This window comes from Zosterops lateralis (genome assembly GCF_965231275.1).
Source record: "Zosterops lateralis genome assembly, chromosome: 14".
NCBI classification, from domain to species: Eukaryota; Metazoa; Chordata; class Aves; order Passeriformes; family Zosteropidae; genus Zosterops; species Zosterops lateralis.
Window position 1 is genome coordinate 15,910,643 of NC_139774.1, and position 19,643 is coordinate 15,930,285.

General features: G+C 41.9%; 1 protein-coding gene across 1 annotated transcript in view; it reads right to left on the minus strand.

Moving 5' to 3' along the window:
• CPEB4 (cytoplasmic polyadenylation element binding protein 4) overlaps positions 1 to 18,484 on the minus strand; it is a 38,509-nt gene extending 20,025 nt beyond the window's left edge. The window contains exons 1-2 of the mRNA XM_083871649.1: positions 15,730 to 18,484; positions 6,823 to 6,904 (exon numbers count right to left, since the gene is read on the minus strand). Of these exons, the coding sequence (XP_083727775.1) occupies positions 6,823 to 6,904; positions 15,730 to 16,851 (1,204 nt within the window). The 5' untranslated portion in view covers positions 16,852 to 18,484. The remainder of the gene's footprint in view (positions 1 to 6,822; positions 6,905 to 15,729) is intronic.
• Positions 18,485 to 19,643: the final 1,159 nt, after the last annotated feature.

The window sequence follows — 19,643 nt, forward strand, 5'->3', positions numbered from 1 at the left end:
TCCATGTACAACATTTATCCTTTTCTCACACCCAACCTGAGTGCTGAGCTGGGATTCCTGCTAATGGGATTTCTGAGCAAAGCTGAAATCCCACTCCCTGCACCTCATCTGACATGTGGCTGTCTCTGGAGGCAGCACGTCACTGCTCCACTCACCTGGCAGCCCAACCATCAACACTGGAGTGGAAAAAAACCTGCCCTCACCAAGCTGCATTCCAACACACAAAGCGTTTAAGGCAAGGATGGATAAATCTACTCTAAAATGTGTTTTCAAATCCGCCTCAGCGATAGTTGTTCTCATTCTAGCTAATGCAGGATTAAAATCAGTGGATAATCAATACACAAATTCTGTATGCATCGTGATTATTTCTTGGACTATTTTAAATAATTAATGCAAAATTCAGATTTTAGACATTCTTGGGAATAAGCAATGACTGCCCACGACTAAAGAAGTTATGATTTCCTTAGGACCAAATTTTTCCCTTTTACACTCACACCTCCTTATCTTTTCTCAAAACTCATCCCCTTTTCTCATTACACCCATTTCTTCTTTAACTCCAGTTTTAAGAAAAGCACTTCAGGCTTTTCTTTCTGCTTTTCTTTCATGCCATTTCAAGCCTCACAAACACGAAGGCAGAGATCATGCAAAACGTGGTTAACAAAAGACTCAAACGATTCAACATCAAGGCAAAAAGTGAACAAAGTGAGCAAAAAAAAGCAAAAAGACAGGTAGTTTGAGCAGTTTGGGGAGGGAGACAGGAGAGTTCAGTGTCTTCTGAAACAAGGAACAGACACCACTCATGAAATACAGCTCCAAATTAAAGGCAGCTTTGAAGATGATCCAGAATGGTCAGAGATTATCAAAGCAAGAATTCAGAAAAGAAAAAAAAAAAAAAAAAGAAAAAAAAAAAAAGAAAAAAAAAAAAAAAAGAAAAAAAGAAAAAAAAAAAAACTAAACCCAAATCCACGTGGTGGACAGTGACATTAAACAAAGCAGAAGATTAAACACGTCTCAAAAAAAAAAAAAAAAGGGATGGAATTAATTTCACGAAGCCACAAATATAAAAAAAAAAGCAAGCAAGGAAACCTTAGAAAGGTTTTAATCAGATTAGCAAGGCTGCTGTCACGGCGTTCAGAACGATTTTGTTGGCTGTACCATTTCTGAAGATCAAATCACCGAGTTAGATGTGAAAATATTCAGCACTATTTCAATGTTTTGCTGTGTTTTAAAGAGCTCTCTGCCTGCCACATCATTTCCAGCACGGACATTCCGAGGAAATATCTTGTCTGAGAAGTATGAGAGGCATTTAATTTTCCACGCAGGCTCTGGAGATGGGACTGCATGGCAAGGGGCCTGGGAGAAATGACTGGACAGAAAAACACGGGTCTGCTGCTCCAGTGAATTTCACAGGAATCCTGACACTGATTCCCAAATTGGATTAAGATCAGGAAACCCTGGGATTTTTGTACTGCTCAGAGGTGGCAGAAAAAGGAATTTCCTGGTCTCAAAGGGTGGTTATATCAATACTCTGTGGCTCAGTGATGAATTGGCTCTGTTTTGGACAGAGCACAAATCAAGGTTCCCCACCTCAAAATCCTGCAGGGGTGAAGGAAAACCAGAGTTGTTTGATGATGGTTTGAGATGCGCCTTGCCAAAACCAGCATTTCTATAACACACAGGAGTTATCAGAAAGGTTCAACTGCTCAGTAATTCTTGTCTGGCCCCATCCTCTGACATTCCCTGGAGATTTTTATAGGGTTTGATGAGATCCCCTCTCTGTCTTCCCTTCTCCTGGAGTCTCTCCTCACTGGAGATCTTTCCTCCCTGTGTATTACCTAAGGCCAATTCTCCTTTCTGCCTTTTTTTTTTATTATTATTTTTGGTTTTGTTGTTTTGTTTGGGGTTTTTTTGCAAGTTTCAGACATGATTTATTTCTTCCCGATCCACTTTCACCTTTCTAATCCTCACCAAATCCAGCATCTCTTCTGAACAATTTCCTTGAAGCCACAAACCCAAATGTCCATTTAAATGACTGGAAGTTTATGAGGTAATAACTAATGAGTGTAAAATCATACATTATGTATGGTTTGTGTCCATTACTTCTGTGGCAGGTTCAAATGCAATCTGTGAATCTGATCTCAGTGTTTATTAATAGAAGATTTTAGTCCCTTCCTGTTGCCCAGGTGATTTCATTCTCTTACAAGATTGTTGGCTGTTTCTAAACAAAAGCTTAAAATAAATCCCAAATATTGGAAAGGCAAAGATAACTCAACACACATTTCAATTAAAAAATTAAAATATTGAGTACTGCCCCCAAATTTTGAAGATTAGCTGCATTTGGAAAGAAAGTGGGCCCTTGCTTGTTAATATTTTAGAATATTGAATAGCAAAAGTTGTAATATTTCTACTTTAACCCACCAGAAATCAGTGGATTGCAACAGGAATGGGAACATCTGATTTCAAATAAAATTCCCAGAGAATTTCCCCCATCCCAGCTCCCTCAGCATTGGCTGTAGTTTAGTGCTATTAGACCCAGTTCTGCAATATTTTGACACAGTAAAACAATTGATTTTCCCCTTAATTAATAAGCACTCAGGTCTGCAAATCCCATTAGACTTTCCTGGCATAGGAGGTGAAATTCAGGAAGATGCTGAGAATGAAACATTCACACAGTAACTCATCAACAGTTTCCAAAGAAAATGAAGGCAAACCTGAGCTGTCTGCAGCCTGAAAGGAAAGGTTTGTTCATTTTATTTGAAGCTGGATACATTAAAAAAACTGCAAATGATTAACCCTTAAATTCTGGCCAAGGAGATCGACCCCAAAGTCTGAGGTTCGACCACCACAGTAGCTGTGAAAAACCTGAAAAATTATTATTTTACATTTTAAAAGAGGTCAGGTTTTGTCCTGTGCATATATAAAGGACCCTAAACTTCTCTAAAGAGAATTGGGACTGATTTTCAGCAGGTTCCCATTAATATTCTGGATCACACAGAACCCCAAATGTCCCATTCTACTCCATTAATATGAAAATTCTGCATAATCCACATGGCTCAAAAATAAACCACCAGTCCAGATTCATATCCAATATTCAAAAAAGCTCTCAGAACTCTTTGGATCCCTTTCATCAAAGAATATTTTATAAGGTTTAAATATTTTCTTCAATTTTGCCATGGTTTTTCAGGTTAATATTAAGGGGCTGATGGATGATTGCTTTAAAAACACAGCTTGGTCTCTGCTTGCTCAGAGAAATCCTGACTGGTGCAACATTTCAGCATTCTGGCTTTTCAAAATTCAAATTCAGGGGCTGCTGTTCAACCCTCCCAGTGTGTGTGACCTTACTCCACTCCTAAAGTCTCCCCTTTTGTGCAGAAATGTGTTTAGTTTTTCAGACTGTGCCACAGTCACAGGATTCCTGCAGACACTGAGCTGTTCACACTCAGATTTTCCAGCAGTGCTTTGCAGTGCTGGAAGCAGATTTCCTCCCAAGCTGCTTTCATCCATCCCACCTTGCATCATTTCCAGGCAATAACCTGATATTCTGAACTGAAATACTGGATGTTTCAGTAGCAAACCGGTCATAAAGCATTTAAAAGACATTTCAGTGTCACTTAACAAGGAAATATTTAGTCAATCTACTACTATTACAGTAATGCTCCAATTGCCATCTGGAAGACCCAGATTTAAAAATCAGGCTCTGGATCCCAGGCTCAGCTCAGGGAGGCCGAGTACATTGTAAAGAAGATGCAATTAAGTCTCCAGGGAAAGGCTTCTGCAGGCTGACAGGGGCTGTGCAGCACGCAGCACACTCACTGGGCTGGATAAAAATAACATATTGAAATGGCAGCTGCTCAGCAAAGGAAGAGGATTTGAGCAGGGATAAAAATATACCTTAAAAGAAGAGGAGAAAATGGTAAAATGCCTACTCAAAGCATTAAAAGGTAATACTGAGTGTACTGAATCACTGTAAGGTTCACCTTTTAACCTCAGGCAGAAAATATTATTTATTTCATATAGCAGGACAACCTAAGAACATAATTATTACTGACCTAAACAAATCCAAGGCTGGCACAGCTTAATCACCTCAGACACGAAGAACACACTGTGAATGGACTTTGTTACATTCCTTCTGATTTTATTACAGAATTCCCAGCCTGCTGCTCTGAAAATATAATTTAAAAATGGGAAATGATGTCCCAGAGACAGCAGGTTCCAAACTGGGACTGATGTCTATTCTCATGCCTATCCTCTCAGCTGTTTGAAGGGGTATTTTACACTGTACCTCTTTCTCTGGCAGTCCATGACAATATGAAGGGGGTGCTGTTAATGTTACACACTAAACTCATGCTGAGGCAGGATTAAACCTCTCACAAGATAGCAATGAGACCTATTAGATCATCTGAATTATTTCCATGCCATTCTGAGCTTGCTCTCCACAGTATGTTTTATTACTGTCTTGCCCAGGCTATTTTTAAAGTCTCAAACCCAGAAGCTTTTCCTTTCTGAGAGTATCCAACTTTAGTTCAAAGCACTGCATGCACTGATTAACCCATTTAAAATGCAAACCGAAAAAAAAAAACTTCTTATGGAGCTGCTGATTTAAATGCAGGTGTTTGAAACAGCAAACAAGATTTGAGCTGACAGCCATAATTTGTCCTATTTAAAGATTTCTATATCCGAGGTTTAAATAAAGACGGGGCAAGAAAAGAGAAAACACGAGACAGGATCTGTGTTAGCAGATGGAAAATAAACACAAAAGGGCTCGTGATCAGCAGCCCCACTCCAGGCCTGATGGGGAATGTTTTGTCCCAGCAGTTTACAGTTTTTTTCCAGCTGTATCAGTTGGTTTAACCGAAGGTATTTCCTCTCCTTGCAGACCCCACCCTGCCCAGGGATGATCTCGGCAGGGTTAGCACGGCACGGCGGATACTGGGCTGAATAAAGATCCACTCCTTAAATACACCACAGGAACTGAGGCACAGCCAAATTCAGGCACTGCACACTTCACTGGGAGCAAAGTTCATGTTCCTGCTGAGGGGATCCTTGAAAAATGAGGCTTCACAACAAAGTATTTCACGTAGAGTCGCTTAAATGTCTCGTCTGGGCTTTGAGGGTTTTGGTTTTTTTTTTTTTTTCTTGTACAGTTATATAACTGTTAATTGTGAAACAGAATAATTCACAAAGAATCTAAGCAATAATTCCCAGGCCAGGACCTGACTGATATATCCCTGTGTTTCAATCAGTGTGAGACAAGGCACACAGAACTTTAGAGAAGCCACAGATGACTCTGCAGAGGGGATTAACACTCAGGCTAAAAGCAGGAATTAACGCGTGTCAGAACTATTTGTATTCTTTGCTGACATACTTATTCCATCACTCTTAAAACATGCTAAGCACTCAAAAAGAAATATTTCAACTGCAAAGAACCTTTTCAAAGCATTTAAACTAAACATCAAGCTACTTTCAGAAGTACCCTTGCCTAGCAGCTGACCATAAATACGTATGAAGCTGACTTTTTTAAATTCAGATTTAAAAGGAAATTTTATTTGTCCCTTGTCCATGTCACCTTGGGCCAGATTTCAGAGCTGTAACCTGGTTTGGGAGTGTCTGGCAGTTGGGATAGGTTTTGGGGCAAATCCCAGGTGCTCAGTCAAGAAGAGCACCTCATTCTTAGTTTTATATGCAATTCTGGGGGTGTGGGATGATGCCAGACAGAACATAAACCAAATAAAAACTGTTAATACTGTCCTTAATAAAAGCCTGGTCCCCACTGCATAAGTAGGGAAGGTATTTTGGGGTTTGAATTCATTTGGCATCACTTCCATCCACATCAGGCTCTCCCTGCCATTTCAATAGGGAAGTATTTCATGGTGTTTCTCACCACACTGAATTTCTGCACAGCACTGGGGAACAGGAAACTTGAGCTGCATTTCCAGACCACAGAGGAGGCAACAAACACGAGTTCTTGCCAGTTTATCAAGGGTTGGTCTTCTGAGCAAGAATCACTATTAAAACAAGTCAGATTTCATTACCACCACAAGCCTTGATATCAAAAGGAATTTACTTGCAGAAACCACAAGTGCAGGTTTGTTTTTTTTTTAGTGGTCTCATGACTGGTAACAAAAGTGAGTGGTTAGATAAGGAGTGTGTGTGAAAATTTGACTACTCCACTCATACGTGTAACCACTGAACTGAAATGGATTACTCATCCTACAGGACATGAAACTACAGCTCTGAATTGTTGACCATAAGCAGTTTCTATTCAGGCAAAATTATGTGCAGACAATACTTTGAATGCTTTGTAAGCTGAGGTATTTCCAAAGCAAGATTACCTTTGCCAGAAAAACAAAAGAAAAAAAAAAAAAAAAAAAGATAAATCCCAAATGCAAGTCACTTCAACTTCTCTTTTCCTTTCCCAAAGGTAAAAAAAGGTATTTTACCTTTACCAAAAGGTAAAAAAAAAGACAAAATACTCTGTTTTTCCCGAAAGGACATGGATAAATCTTATTCTTTCCCATGATAGAAAAAAACCTATGACTTCATCAAGAAAACCATGTTAAGCAAAAAGTTACTTCTTGCTGAGCTGCACAAGATTCCTGAAGTTGATCAAAACCCCAGGGAAATAACACAACAGGTCAGCCTGTGTTTGTGGACAGGGACAGACACCCTCAAGTGCTCCTGTGCTGGAACAGCTCCATTCACACAACTGAAAAAAGCCATCAGGTGCACGAGGTAAATTCACTTTTCCTATCCAAAACTTCTTTTCAGTGAGCCCCTCTCCCCAATTATTTACTTCAGGAAATAGTCTCTGTCTAAATTTACCTTTCAGTGAGTCATTTTCAGCCCTCATTATGTCAATTAGGGAGTTCTCCAGTGAGTGCATGTCAAAAGTCCTCGTGCGATCCTGCAAGGAAACACAAACAGAGCCAGGGTTAAACACCTGAAACGCAAAAACTCCCATTTTCTTCTACATAACCACAGCAGAATTAAGCAAAAATAATATACCAAAGGACAAAGGAATATTAAAAATTTCCTCTGACAGAGGAAATATTAAAAATTACAATATTATTAAATATGAATCTGATCTATAATAATCTAATGAAGTGTAATACCAACTATTTCTCCTTCCTATCAACCAAAGTCATCATTTAACACATGCACAGGTCAGACTTTCTCAACCAAACAATAAAGTCCACATTATATAAATCTGATCTTATAGAAGCAAAACACAATGTAAAATACCCTGGCACTGCTTTAATTTAATTGGCAAATTCAGAATAACTGAAATTTCTTGTCATCTCTAAAATCTTTAAAGTATCATGAAAGGTCCCAAAGGGAGGTAAAAAAATCACTGTAATTCTCAATGTTAATCACATATCCATGTTTTCTGTATATTTATACATTTGGACTTGGATTGAATTTTATACAATTACATTAATCCACCCTGATTTTGACTGATTTCTGTCCAAGAAGCTCCATAACACAAAGATTTTATTTCACTCCTGTTCTAAGGAATCCCCTCTGAACTGAGCCCAAGCACTGAGAAGTCTCTGTGCAAACAAGAAAGAGAAACGTGAGCAATTCAGGACATTTTTGCTCTTGACTCCTTCTCCACAACTCTTGTTATTGCAGCACTGAGTGTGTTTTTTGTCCCTAACACTGGCTGTGAAGCTGAAATTTCTCCAAAGCACACAGAGATCCAGCTTGGAATATTTTTTAAAGGCAGTGGTGAGTTATAAAGTGCTTTATTTCAGTGCTGAAGCAGCAGTGATTGTGTGTTGCAAGGGCCGTTCCTGATTTCTCTGATCCCTCACTCTGGATTTGAAATACCTCAGACTATTCCAAGAGCAGGAACTCACCAGCCCCTGATCCATTTCCAAGTTGTAAATTACATTCTGATCACTAAAAAATACCATTTTTTCAATCGAATTTCCTGGTATTTTTTTCCTCTCCTCAGAACAGTTTATTACTGAGACAGAACAGGCCACATATTCCAACCCGGATGTGCCGTGTCTCAAATAGCATTAAAAAGGCCAGAGTTTGGAACCAGTTCCTTTATTAAGTCTAGCAAATATCAAATTTGCTATAAAAAGCACAGCACTGCCCTATCTCCCCACAGGATTGATTTCCGTGGTCATTTCTATTACAAGATAATTGAGGCACCTTAGAGAAAATAGCAAGAGCTACTTAAATTCTTCAATTTTGTGCTTTTGTTTGACATATTTCCCGGAGTTTTCTGCTTTTCCTAGCAGATTTAATTTATTGGTTTGGTTTAAACATTGCTACTTGTTACCTATTTCAAACTGTGGATACATTAGAATCCCTTAGCAGGAGAGAGTACAAGCCCTCAGGTTTTGGATCCATCAGGATCCAACAGCTGAGTAACTCAGGAATGGACATTAAAAAACAACCAGTGCTCACAAAATGACAAAAATAGCCTAAAACACAGGTGGGAGCATTTACTGGAAACCTGATGTCCCTCAGCAGCTTCTCCTTCCTGAATTCTTGTGTTAACCTTGAGCCCACCCCATGAACAGCTACAAAACTCTAATTTCACAAAGTGCAGAACCTCAGTCATTCCAAATCTTTGTGGGATTGTGGCACTTCACATTTCAGTTGTCTGAGAGACACAAAGGAAGTGACCCAGGCCAAGCAATTCTCAGTTTATTGTGCTGAGCACCTGAGCCTGAAGCAAGTCTTTTCTCTCTAAAATATCTGTGTTCTGTTGGCTTGAGCTGTAGAGACAAAGGGTTTGCTGCAGTGCTAATTTTTAATATTCAGAACAGAGAATTTAAACATTTGAAGGGGAAAAAATGGAATTGAATTGGTTGGCTCACAGGGAAGTGCATTCTCCAATGGAAGCTTTTGGTGCTGAGGAATTTATTTTGCTTTTCAAGTGAACCACAGGCTGTTCCCTTTTTTAGGGTGAGGTCCATAAGCTGCAAATCCCACTGAAAATACTTTAAAACACAACCCTGCAAATCACACTGAAAATACTTTAAAACACAACCCTGCAGAGTGATCCAAAAGAATAACTGGTGATATTCCAAAATAATCCAAAATAATAACTGGTGATATTCCCACCTGCAGCTATCAGCAATCGCAGAAAAAGGAGGAATGGCTAAAATTTGGGATATATAAGGAAGACTCTGTACACCCACCCACTGAAAAGATGTCAGTCCTAAATAAACACCAGCCAAGGTGCCAAGCTCAGCTGAATCACAGCTTTGCACACTGATTATTATAAAAAAATTCCATTAGTTTAGTTGATCATAAGCCCTGACAGTAGAAAACTACTAAAGAAAGTCACCAGTTGAGAATTTGAAATTTCAGAATTTTTATACAAATTAAAGTCCTTTTTATAGTGAAACTCCTTTGAGCAGAGATTTCATCAGTCTTATCTTCCAAGACATTTAACCACATCTGAAATATATCCATTTTTTGTGCACCTAAAGAAAAAATAAAGGCTGGTGAAGGTTACTGGGAGTGGCTAAACCTCTCAAGAAATGCATAACTTCATTTCATCCCAGCACATCAAAAATAGCTCTAATAATCAAGATATTGATCACAAACCAGTCACTCATTGTGAGCTTTTCTCACATTACTTATAAAGCATATAAACCATGCTGAACTTAGGAAAAAAAAAAGTTTTCTTTAAAAGATTTTATGTAGAGAGAATTAATAACTATATGGTGATGGTTTTAATGAAGCAAATCACAAAGTTACAGTGCTGTTGGAGCTGCATTGCTACTGTACACTTATTTATTTAAAAAGAAAATATACAGGGGTAATGACTACCCTGGACTAAAGCAGAGTATGGACAATCCAGTAACAAAATGTGGCAACCACAGCCTGATATTATTTACCTGGGTTCCAAAAGAACTTGGCTTTACACAAGTTTGTTTAGGGACCACCTAAAATGTTGTTTTATCATTTGGCTCAAAGGCTACACAATTTTATCCTTGAGAAACAGAAAGACATCAGGTAAACACCAGGCCACAATAAAAAAATGAAAAAAAAAAAAAAAAAAAAAAAAGAAAACCCAAACAAATGAAACATAAACCAAATTAAACAAACTAAAGCCACAAAATAACCAACAAGAAAGAAATCAACCTGCAGTCAATCTATGACTATGTTTAAAATTTCAGCCAACATTTCAGAAAACATTCATTAAACATAATTTGGAATAAGCAGTGCTGTTTGAACAATGTGCAGATCTGCTGAAAAATGAGTTATTGAGTCTGTAAATGTCCTACAAGAATCAACAAACCACTTCTGGACTCTATCCTGGCCACCTCTACCTAAGAAAAATTAGATTCTAATCCCTATTCCAACTTTATTTTTCAAAGTCCAAAGACATTTCATGCCAAAAAGAAAGTCACTTGCTGCATAAGATGTATGATGGACACTGGGCCATCCTCCCATGCAAAAGAAATTCTACATTAATTTTTCCTGCACAGGAAGATCATACTTTGAATTTAAAAATCCCCCATATAAATTCTCCTGTACATCAGAAAAATGCACATTTAATTCAACTGTTAATTCATTCTATTTAATCTGTACCCCCAGCATTCCCATCACCTGAATAATGAAGATGCCAGAACCTGAGAGCACTTCCCAGGATGGGCCTCCCAGTGATAAGTCCCAAATTGCACCAAAAACAAAATAAAAATCAAAGTATGAACACTTGCTGGTAGCTAAGGCTGGGCCTGACCTCTTAAAATTAGATTGATTTGAAGTCCAAGGCATCAATAATAATGCAAAAGATGTCATTGCATTAAGTAATTTATTGCTCAGTATTTATGGAGTAGGTGCAGTTATAAAAGTGGGGCTTGTTTTAGACATTTAAATCTTTGTCAAAGCAGAACATTTGTGCAAATCAAAAATCTCACAGTTACACTTGTGCCTTAATTAGAGCAGGAGAAGCCTGAAACTTTCTGAAACCTTGTTCCCATTCCCCACAATTCCAGAGTTGCCTGTCACAGGCACAGGAGAGGCAATATCACCATATTTATAATCATAAATAAAAGTTCCACACTCCTCTTTTAATTGCAACACAATTTTGGACTGGATTATGCTTCTGGGGAAGCTTCTCCTCCTTCCCAGCACCCTGAAAATGCTGTATTCCAGCTCCCAGTGAATTAAAGGCTTTGAATAAACAGGTTTTTCCTGAAAGGATGTTGCTGTATTCTGCCCAGATCATCTTTTACAGCTTCACCAGGGAACAACAAGAAAGAGCTGGAAAAGTGAAGTGCCACAAAACACAAAGTTTAGTCCAACTTGAACTTTTTTTAGTGTTAGAAATGACAAACCTTTACTGGAAAGGTTTGTAACACGTGTGATTTTATTTTAACTGCACATTAAGTTTATCATGTATCTTCCAGAAACGATTTTCCACAATATCTTGAGTTCTCACTCTTTGCTGGGCTGCTAAGTATACGACTTTCAAAGGAAAATGCTTAATAAAGAGTACTCCTTTTAATCTTAGGGAAAAAAAAGACAAACATAATTCAAATAGCTTCTTAACAAAAGCTCTCTCTTTAAACAGAAACCCTGAGGTCAAAAACACACAGGAGGGCCAGAGCCCAAGTATTAACGTCAGTAGTAAGTTTATAAAACAAGAACAGTGTTAACTTCCACAGCACTTAACTTGTGCATGTCATACCACATTAGAGTGCTGCTAATCCCACAGATCAGTAGCTGTGGGGAACAGCACACAAAACACTAATTACTGCACAGCTGATGGAGTTACAGAAAAATGGGGGAAACGGCTTTAAAAATCCAACTTCAAGGATTTGCTCTGTTTTCACATGATACCTTGAAATGATTGGGAATAATTGCTGGTGCTAGAATAAAAAAAAAAATAAAAAATTAAATTCTGCAAAACAAATCAGCTCTTTTTGTGCAGCCAGCCATCGTGAGTTATGAAAAGGTTCCTCAAACCCAAGTATTAAAATAAAGAGGAACGGGAAAGAAAATTTATTTGCAAGATCCCTTCAAGAGGAAAGTTTGGCAAACACATTCAAGAGGTTATTTTTTTTTTTAATTCCAGTTCCCTGTGAATTTGTTTAATGCACTTATTAGATCAGGCCATTCCTATGGGCAAACAAATGCTGACGTCGAGGTCGGAATTCAAACACGTTTTGTAATCACGAATGTGTTTTCTCAAACATTCCATATCTGCCTGGGGGAAGAGCAAGTCTCCCTGGCACAGGCCCTGGCTGGATTTGGAAGGGGTTATATACCTGGAAACCAGCCACTGGGGAAGAAAGGAAAAAACATTTTGAACAAGTGGATACAATGAGCCGCTCTCATGTACGAAATTCTTTGAAATGGGCAGTTATTTTTGAGCCCGATTCCAGGAAGAAACACAAATTCTTTTTAAGCATTTTTACAGAAAGCTGAGCGCTATTGCTTCACTTGCTTGTGCCTTCAGAGAGCCATTTAAAAAAAAAACAACAACATCACCAGGCACTGAAGATGAGATCTGGAAAGCTGGAAATGCCTATCAAAGCAAGATTTATGCATTGCATAACAGGCAGGATGTTCCACTCATGAGGAAGTGCAAGTACACAGCCAAAGGAAAGCCAAAACAATCTTGAAGGCAGCGCTGCCGTGAAACGCAATTACTGAGCACCGAGTTTGTCAGGGCTGCTGGGAGAGAAGGACAAGGAATTATTCTTAAAAATCACTAACTTGGTAAGGTGCCACAGTCACAGTCAAAGCATTTTTATCTATTAATTCTCAGGGAAGGCTCTGAGAGCCAAAAGACTCCGTTCTTTTTGCTTTTTAATTTTAATTCAGGAACCATTTTTTCATTTGGAGACCATTTCCTTTTCAAACGAACACACAAAGAACAATGGCTTTTCTCTTTTCAAAAGATCTTTGAAGGGGGGAGCCTGCCCAGTGACTAAAGCACAACATCAAAACTTAATTTCATTAACAGATCTGGTTAAGTCTTCTCTGACCTTGCTGCCAGTTCCATCCCTGCAAGAGGTTCCTCCAGACACTGTCACTTGGGAATTGCAGGAGACAGGATTCCAAATGGAAAACACTCAGAGCAGAGAGCACGGGCTTTGCAGGCAGCTCTCAGTGCCAAGGCAAGGCATCATCAAATTGCAAGGTTATCAAACTGATCACCACAGTATTTTCCTTTCATCTGCACCATTTGGAGCACCCATTTCATCCCAAGGGCAGGGAGGTTTGAAGGGAGCAGGAGTTCATGTCAGTGAATAGGGAAATTATGCAACGCCATCCTCTCCAAAGAGGAAAAGAGCTCTTACTCCTGGTCACCCCAAGATTTCCATCAAAACACAGGCAGAATCCTGTGTGTCACCAAGCTCTGGAATAGACACAACCTTTGAGGAAAAGAAAAAAAGTGATCCCCAAATATTTGCGATTGCTGGTTTACATTTTGCCTTCTAAAGAAACTCATTTTCACTAGATTGCAGCACCACTTGTTAATGATTCAAGCAGCAAAACATAAATATTAAATGAAAGGGATTGTTGTATCAAATTACTCCATTATGTTGCTCCAGCAAAGACAGCTTTCAATTATTTCCTAAACAGGAATTTAAGAAGATTCCAGTAACAAAATAGCTTTGTCCAGTACATGATTGCATCAGCAAGGATACTTCAGGGGCAAACAGAGAGAGAAAGAGAGAGAGATGCATGAACACAAATATGTAATAAGCAAAATTCTGCTTTGAGTCAGGAATAGAATCAGCAGAGTCAAGAAAAAAAAATAAAAAGACATCAAAGGTAAAATTTTACATCATTTGTTTCCAGTGATTCAAAAATTCACAGTGCTTTCAACACTCAGCTAAAGTGACCAAAGGAGCTAAAGGTTTTATACAAAAGAAAAAAAAAAAAAAAAAAAGTTGTAATAAGTGGTTGTCCAAGATGGCTTCAAAATTAATCAGCATCTTTCTAGGGCTGCAGTGCTGAAGTCCTGCTTTGCTGCCCTGCCCTTTTCCTCACAGAAGTGATAGCAGCAGGCTGGAAAGCACTTCACTCCACACTTTCCTTTTCTTGGCATGAAAGAGTGTCAGACTTGGTCTTGACATGTACAGCTTCATCACAGTGTTTATGTAAACAGACACCAACATGCTACACCAAAATGATTTCTTTACCATGATCAAACTACGTGTGTCTGCTATTCCCTGTCTGGAACACCATCCAGAAGTCAAGGTTGACTTTGCCAGTTTCCTGAAATTTCCTTGATGCCAATCCAAAGCACATTGCTCTGCCTGTGTGTATATTTGGGGCTTACACACAGCAGCAAGGACACACTTGATCTCATTCTGTCACTCTCAACATCAGCTACGTGTCAGGGTACAGAGTGAATCAAACCGTGAGCCAAGGCTCGCTGCAGTGAGGCTGAAAAAAGACCAGCTCCAGCTGGGTCCCTTTTCCTAATGGTTTCACTGGATAAATTGGGTATGCTGGACACAGCTTCATTATATTCATCGCAAATCCTGACATTAAAATCAATTATTACCCTGCAGTCTAAATCTGGAAGGGCTCTACCTGATACTGAACCAGTTGGTAGCACTGCAGTGGAGGAAAAGGGCTCTGAAGGAAAGTTATTGCCAGCAGCTGCTGTGCTGTCAGCAGGGCCTGCACACCACCAAAATACCTGCAGTTTGCAAAGAACCCGACTATCCCCAAACCCACAAAGCCCCTGTTAAATGTATTTCTGGTTCTTTACATCATGAGACACACGGCACAGTTTGTACCTTTGAAATTGTGTTTAAGTAGGTCACCCCGGTTCTTGCAGCATGGCAAGAAATACTGCAATCACGTTGAGAATTTTACTTTTGCCCTCATTTGAAGAGCTTGAAAAACAACCCTGGAAATGTAAAAGAACTCTTGGGTCTTTTAATTCACCCTAAAGGAGTTTACAAAAGGCACACACAAACACACACACATAAAAGCTGGGTTGAACTGGTGGTCAGATGAAAAGAAGGGGACTTCTGGTTTAGTTCCTACTGCAAATTAGGTTCAACATTATACAGCTCTTTTCAAATTCATAACAAGTCAGCCCAGAAGGAGAAGCTGAGCTGCCAGACAACCTGCCTCCTGCCAGGAGAAGGCCACAGCAAAATATAGGAGACCACCAACTGATCTCATCCACATCTATTTTTAGTGCTGATTTAATGGCCTGTAACCAAAAGTTGCTGCCATTCCTGAGGAGAGCAAACTGCACTGATTACCATTATTTGTCAAAAGCAAACTTTCCCCCAAAAATGCTACAAAAAATTAGGTTGCACTGCAAGCCCACGTGATACTGTAAAACCAAATACAATCACTCCATACTTTTTCTCTGATGTGGTACATTGCTGAATACTTTAAAAGGCCTCAGATCTCTCATAATCCACCAGGCACCTTTTTTTTTTTTCTTTCCTTTTTCCTCTTTGTTGAAATACTCGTCAGTGAATTTCTTCATAGGCTATTTCTGTCTGTGTGTAAGTACTAAGCTGAAGCAAAGTGGCCAATACAGAGGGCTGGTGGGCAATAGATATTTATGACCATCACTGTTAAAAAAAAACCAACCCATGAATCACAGCTTGGAGTATCATTCCCACTATGACATTTCGAGCCAGCCATATGGTTTTTTTTCAGTTGCAAGCACAGAAATCCCGAAACCAGGACATTTTAATGCTTTTTGGGGAGGTTTTGTGTGTGTGTTTTGTTTTTTTCTTATGGGATACAACAGAGCGCGCTCACCTGGAAAGGAAAAATGTTGTCAGCTCTGTTCAAGCTGTCGTCCATCCAGGACTTGGGAGCGAAGGCCGAGCTGGGTCGTGCATACTTCTGCAGCTGGATATGATTACTTGCAAAATTCTTCTTTAAGGGCGAGATGGAGTTCAAGGGGGTGATGCCTCCGTTGAGCCCCCGGCGGTGGTCTCGGCCCTGGGAGCCCCCCCAGCCTCCGTAGCCGCCGCCGCCGGGGCTCCAGGAGGACGGGGTGGGCGACGGGCTTTGGTAGCTGCTCCATGGAGAGGGTGGCTTGTTCAGGTTGTTGGCCAAATGAGGCAACTGATTGAAAGCAGCGTTTCTGTGTGTGAAGGGAGGAGGGTGAGGGCTCGCAGGAGACCTCCTCTGTTGCTGATGCTGATTGTGATGATGCTGGAAATGGGGGTGATGAGGGTGGTGCTGAGAGAGGGGTCCGATCTGGGGGGAAAAGCTACCGCCAAAGCCGGGGCTGACGTGGTGTGGGAAATTCTGGAACAGCAGAGCACCATTATTAGCTGAGGCAGTAGGGACCCCTCCCTGGTGGAAAAAACTTGCATCTTCGTTGATTATTGTAGAAGAAGAAGGAGCGATGGCTGCGGACCAGTTACTAAAACCAGTCAGAGAAGATGCGGTGGATGTCAAGGGCTGTGTCGAAGTACCGAGCCCCGAAGCCTCTTGGTAATCAAATCCTGTTAAAACCGGCGATTCTATTCTTATTTTCTCCTTTCCATTGCCGTTCTCTGAAGAATTATCGCCCTGGTTTTCTTCAGTTTTAGCTTTCTCGGGTTCAGAGAGCATGCCTGCTTCCTGACTTTGACCAGGGGAAAGCTGCTGTTTTTCTAGGGACTCTTGCTTTTCCTGTTGCTGAGCTTTAGATTTTTCTGACCCCAGAATCTCATCCTGAATATTATGGGCAGCTGGAGCAGGAAAGAGCCAAGCTGACCCAGCACTACTGCCATTGGCAGCTGTGTTATTATTTATAAAAGCAGCAGGGCTGGGGGTTGCATTTTGATGATGGTGTGGAGGCTGCAGATGTGGATGAAATCTGACTGGAAAAGCTGACTTATTTCCAGTGTTGTTTTGCACTAACACTCCAAACCCGTAATCCCCCATTTATTATATTTAGGGTTTGAATCCTCCCTGTAAGAACAAGTTGATGTTTAGTGTTTAGCTTGTCCTCTGGTGAGGCAAGATTAGCAAGTATCCTGATTTTCGCTAGATTTTCCAGTGTCTCCCTCCACGCTATTTACTTCAGATTTGGATAAAGATGTTTGCTCTTTTTTTGTTTGTTTTTGCAAAAGATAGATCTCTTCAACTATTTCACTGTGTCAATTTGTGTCCGTTTCCTTCCTTTGGCCAGGAGGAAGGGAAAAATAAATCTTTGGTTCACAAAATAAGAGGTTTCCTTTTTTTAAAGGAAATGCACAGCAATGAGAGAATAAGCTTCTGGGAAATAAGGATAAAGAGATTCTAACTATCCTGTTTTTTTCCTCCTCAGCAGCCTTGACTCGCCCATAAATGAGTTAAGAGGGAAGGAAAAAAAAAATAATACAATGACGTCTGGTCCCTCAACCCCTTGGCAGCAAAAAATAGATTTAAATCTGGAATAATTTAATACATCTCTATAATCTAATATATATTTGTGTCCTGTTCAAAAAGAGTCTTTGCTGTGGACAAGGGAAAAAATTTACCTCAGGATCTCAGCATTCAGAAGGGTGAAGTGGGGGAGTGAGTTGCAGAAGAGGCTTTATCCCGTGCTGCTGGGTTTAACCTATTATATTTAGCAATAATATACACCGTGTGTGTGTGTGCGCGTGTGTGGTTGTTTAAAGGGGTAAGATCTTATCTCAGGAAATCAGTATTCTCTGTGTGTTGGGTGGGGAGTGAGTTGTGCAGGAGAAGGGTGGATTCTTGATGCTGCTCCTTCTGGGCTGGGTTTTCTGAGCTCGCCAGACTCGCTTATTTATGATCCAATATTTGCGTGTCCTTCATACGAGTCCTGGCTGTCCGAGGAGGAAGGTTTTCATCTCAGAAAAATCAGCGTTCACCGTTCGGGAAAAAGGGAAGGGAGGGGACAGCGAGTTGTGCAGGAGGAAGGGGAAGAAGGAGGTTGTTTTTTTTTTTTTTCCTCGCTCTCTCCGCTGCCGAGAGGGTGTTTTGTGGTGCGGGGCTCGCCTCCTTTCCCCGGGAATCGCGGCTCCCGCAGCCCAGCGAGCCCCGGGAAGGCGCTCCCTCCTCAGGCACCGGGCGTCCAGCGGGGCCGGGCCGTGGGTGCCCCGCGCGTCCCCCGCCCTCGCTCGAGCCGGGCAAGGCAGGAGGGGTTTTACCTCAGCAGCGCAGCAGCCTCCGGCAGGGAGGGGAAGGCGCGGCCGGCCGGGCTCCTCTCTCCCCCATGGAAGGTGTTTAAGCGGCTCTCCCGGCGGGCTCGGGGCAGGCTCTGTGTCGGGGCGCAGCGCTCGGGGCTCCGGCGGCGGCGGCTCGGGGCGCTCCCTGCCCTGCGGCGGCTCGGCGGGGCTGCGGCCGGGCCGTGCCCCTCATGTACCGGCCGCACCTTGTGTGGGGGGGATTTCTCCGCCGGCTCGATGCTGCGGGGAGCTGGAAGGACGAGGCGATCGACAGCTTTCGGTAGTAGCCGGCGACGTGTCTCCCGGCGCGCAGCCCCCGCCGCTGATGCTGCTGCTGCCGCCTCGTTTTGCGTCTTTTTTCCGTGTGTTTTTTTCCGCCGCCTTCCCCGCCCCCCACCCCCCCGGCGGCCGCCGCAGCCGGTGCCTCGCTGGTCCCCGCGCGGCCGCTGCCCAGCCCGTGCCGCCCGGACCGAGCGGCCGCACCAAATGACAACCAGCTGGCGGGGGCCGCGCGGCGCTTCCGGGGCGGTGGCGGCCGCGCCCCCGGCCCGCCCCCGGCACCGGCTGCGGCTCCGCCCGGCGCCGCTCCGCCATCTTTGGTGCGGGCAGGGACTCCCCGGCCGGGGCCGCCACCCCGGGGCTGGGCGCGCACCGCCCGCGGCGCCGCCGCCATCTTAGGTGTGGGCGGGAGGTCAGGCGGATGCCGCCGGCGCCGCCATCTTGGAGTGAGGAGAGCGGCGGCCGCCATGTTTGTGCAGGGCAGGGCGTCACCTGTCAGTGTCAGTGCCCGGTGTCACAGGCGGCGGCCGCGCTCCGCAGCGGCGTTAAAGAGCTTCTCATTCCGCCTCTGACATGGGCAGGGACACCTTTCACTATCTCAGCTTGCTCCAAGCCCTGTCCAACCTGGCCTTGGACGCCTCCAGGGATGGGGCAGCCGCAGCTGCTCTGGGCAGACTGTGCCAGGGCCTCAGCGCCCTCACAGCAAAGAATTCCTTCCGTACATTCAACCTAAGCAGTCCAAGGGCAAGCGTCGAAAAGTCCGTCTATTACAGATCTGGTTTATACACTACGTTATTTTGGGGATGGATGCTGTTTTTTGCACACTGACATTACAACACGCAATTGAAAATACAGTTTAAAAAATTAATATCAAGATATAGTGACAGTAAAATAACTATATGTAGGTACACCATTAGAAAAATCAAGTTTAAAAGGAAACATGTAGAGACATTTCCTCAAAGGTTTTCTCTTACTAGAGGGCTGTCCTCTACTTGGCCCAAGACTCCTTCTTGGACACATGAATGTAGTTTGGATGACACTTTTACCAAACTAGGTATTTCCCAACAGTTTTGTAAAATAAACAAATTTTTTTCTCTTCGCAATCACAGACACCTTGTTTCTATGTGTGAAAACAGCCTAGTTTACATACGGTGAAAACAACATGGTGAAAATGTAATTCCTGGGTTATAATTCCCCCTTTTTTTTTACTGTTTGCAACTTCTATGAGCCCGTCTGATACTGAGCATTATTTTCCTCTGTATTTTTCTAGTCATAATGTTA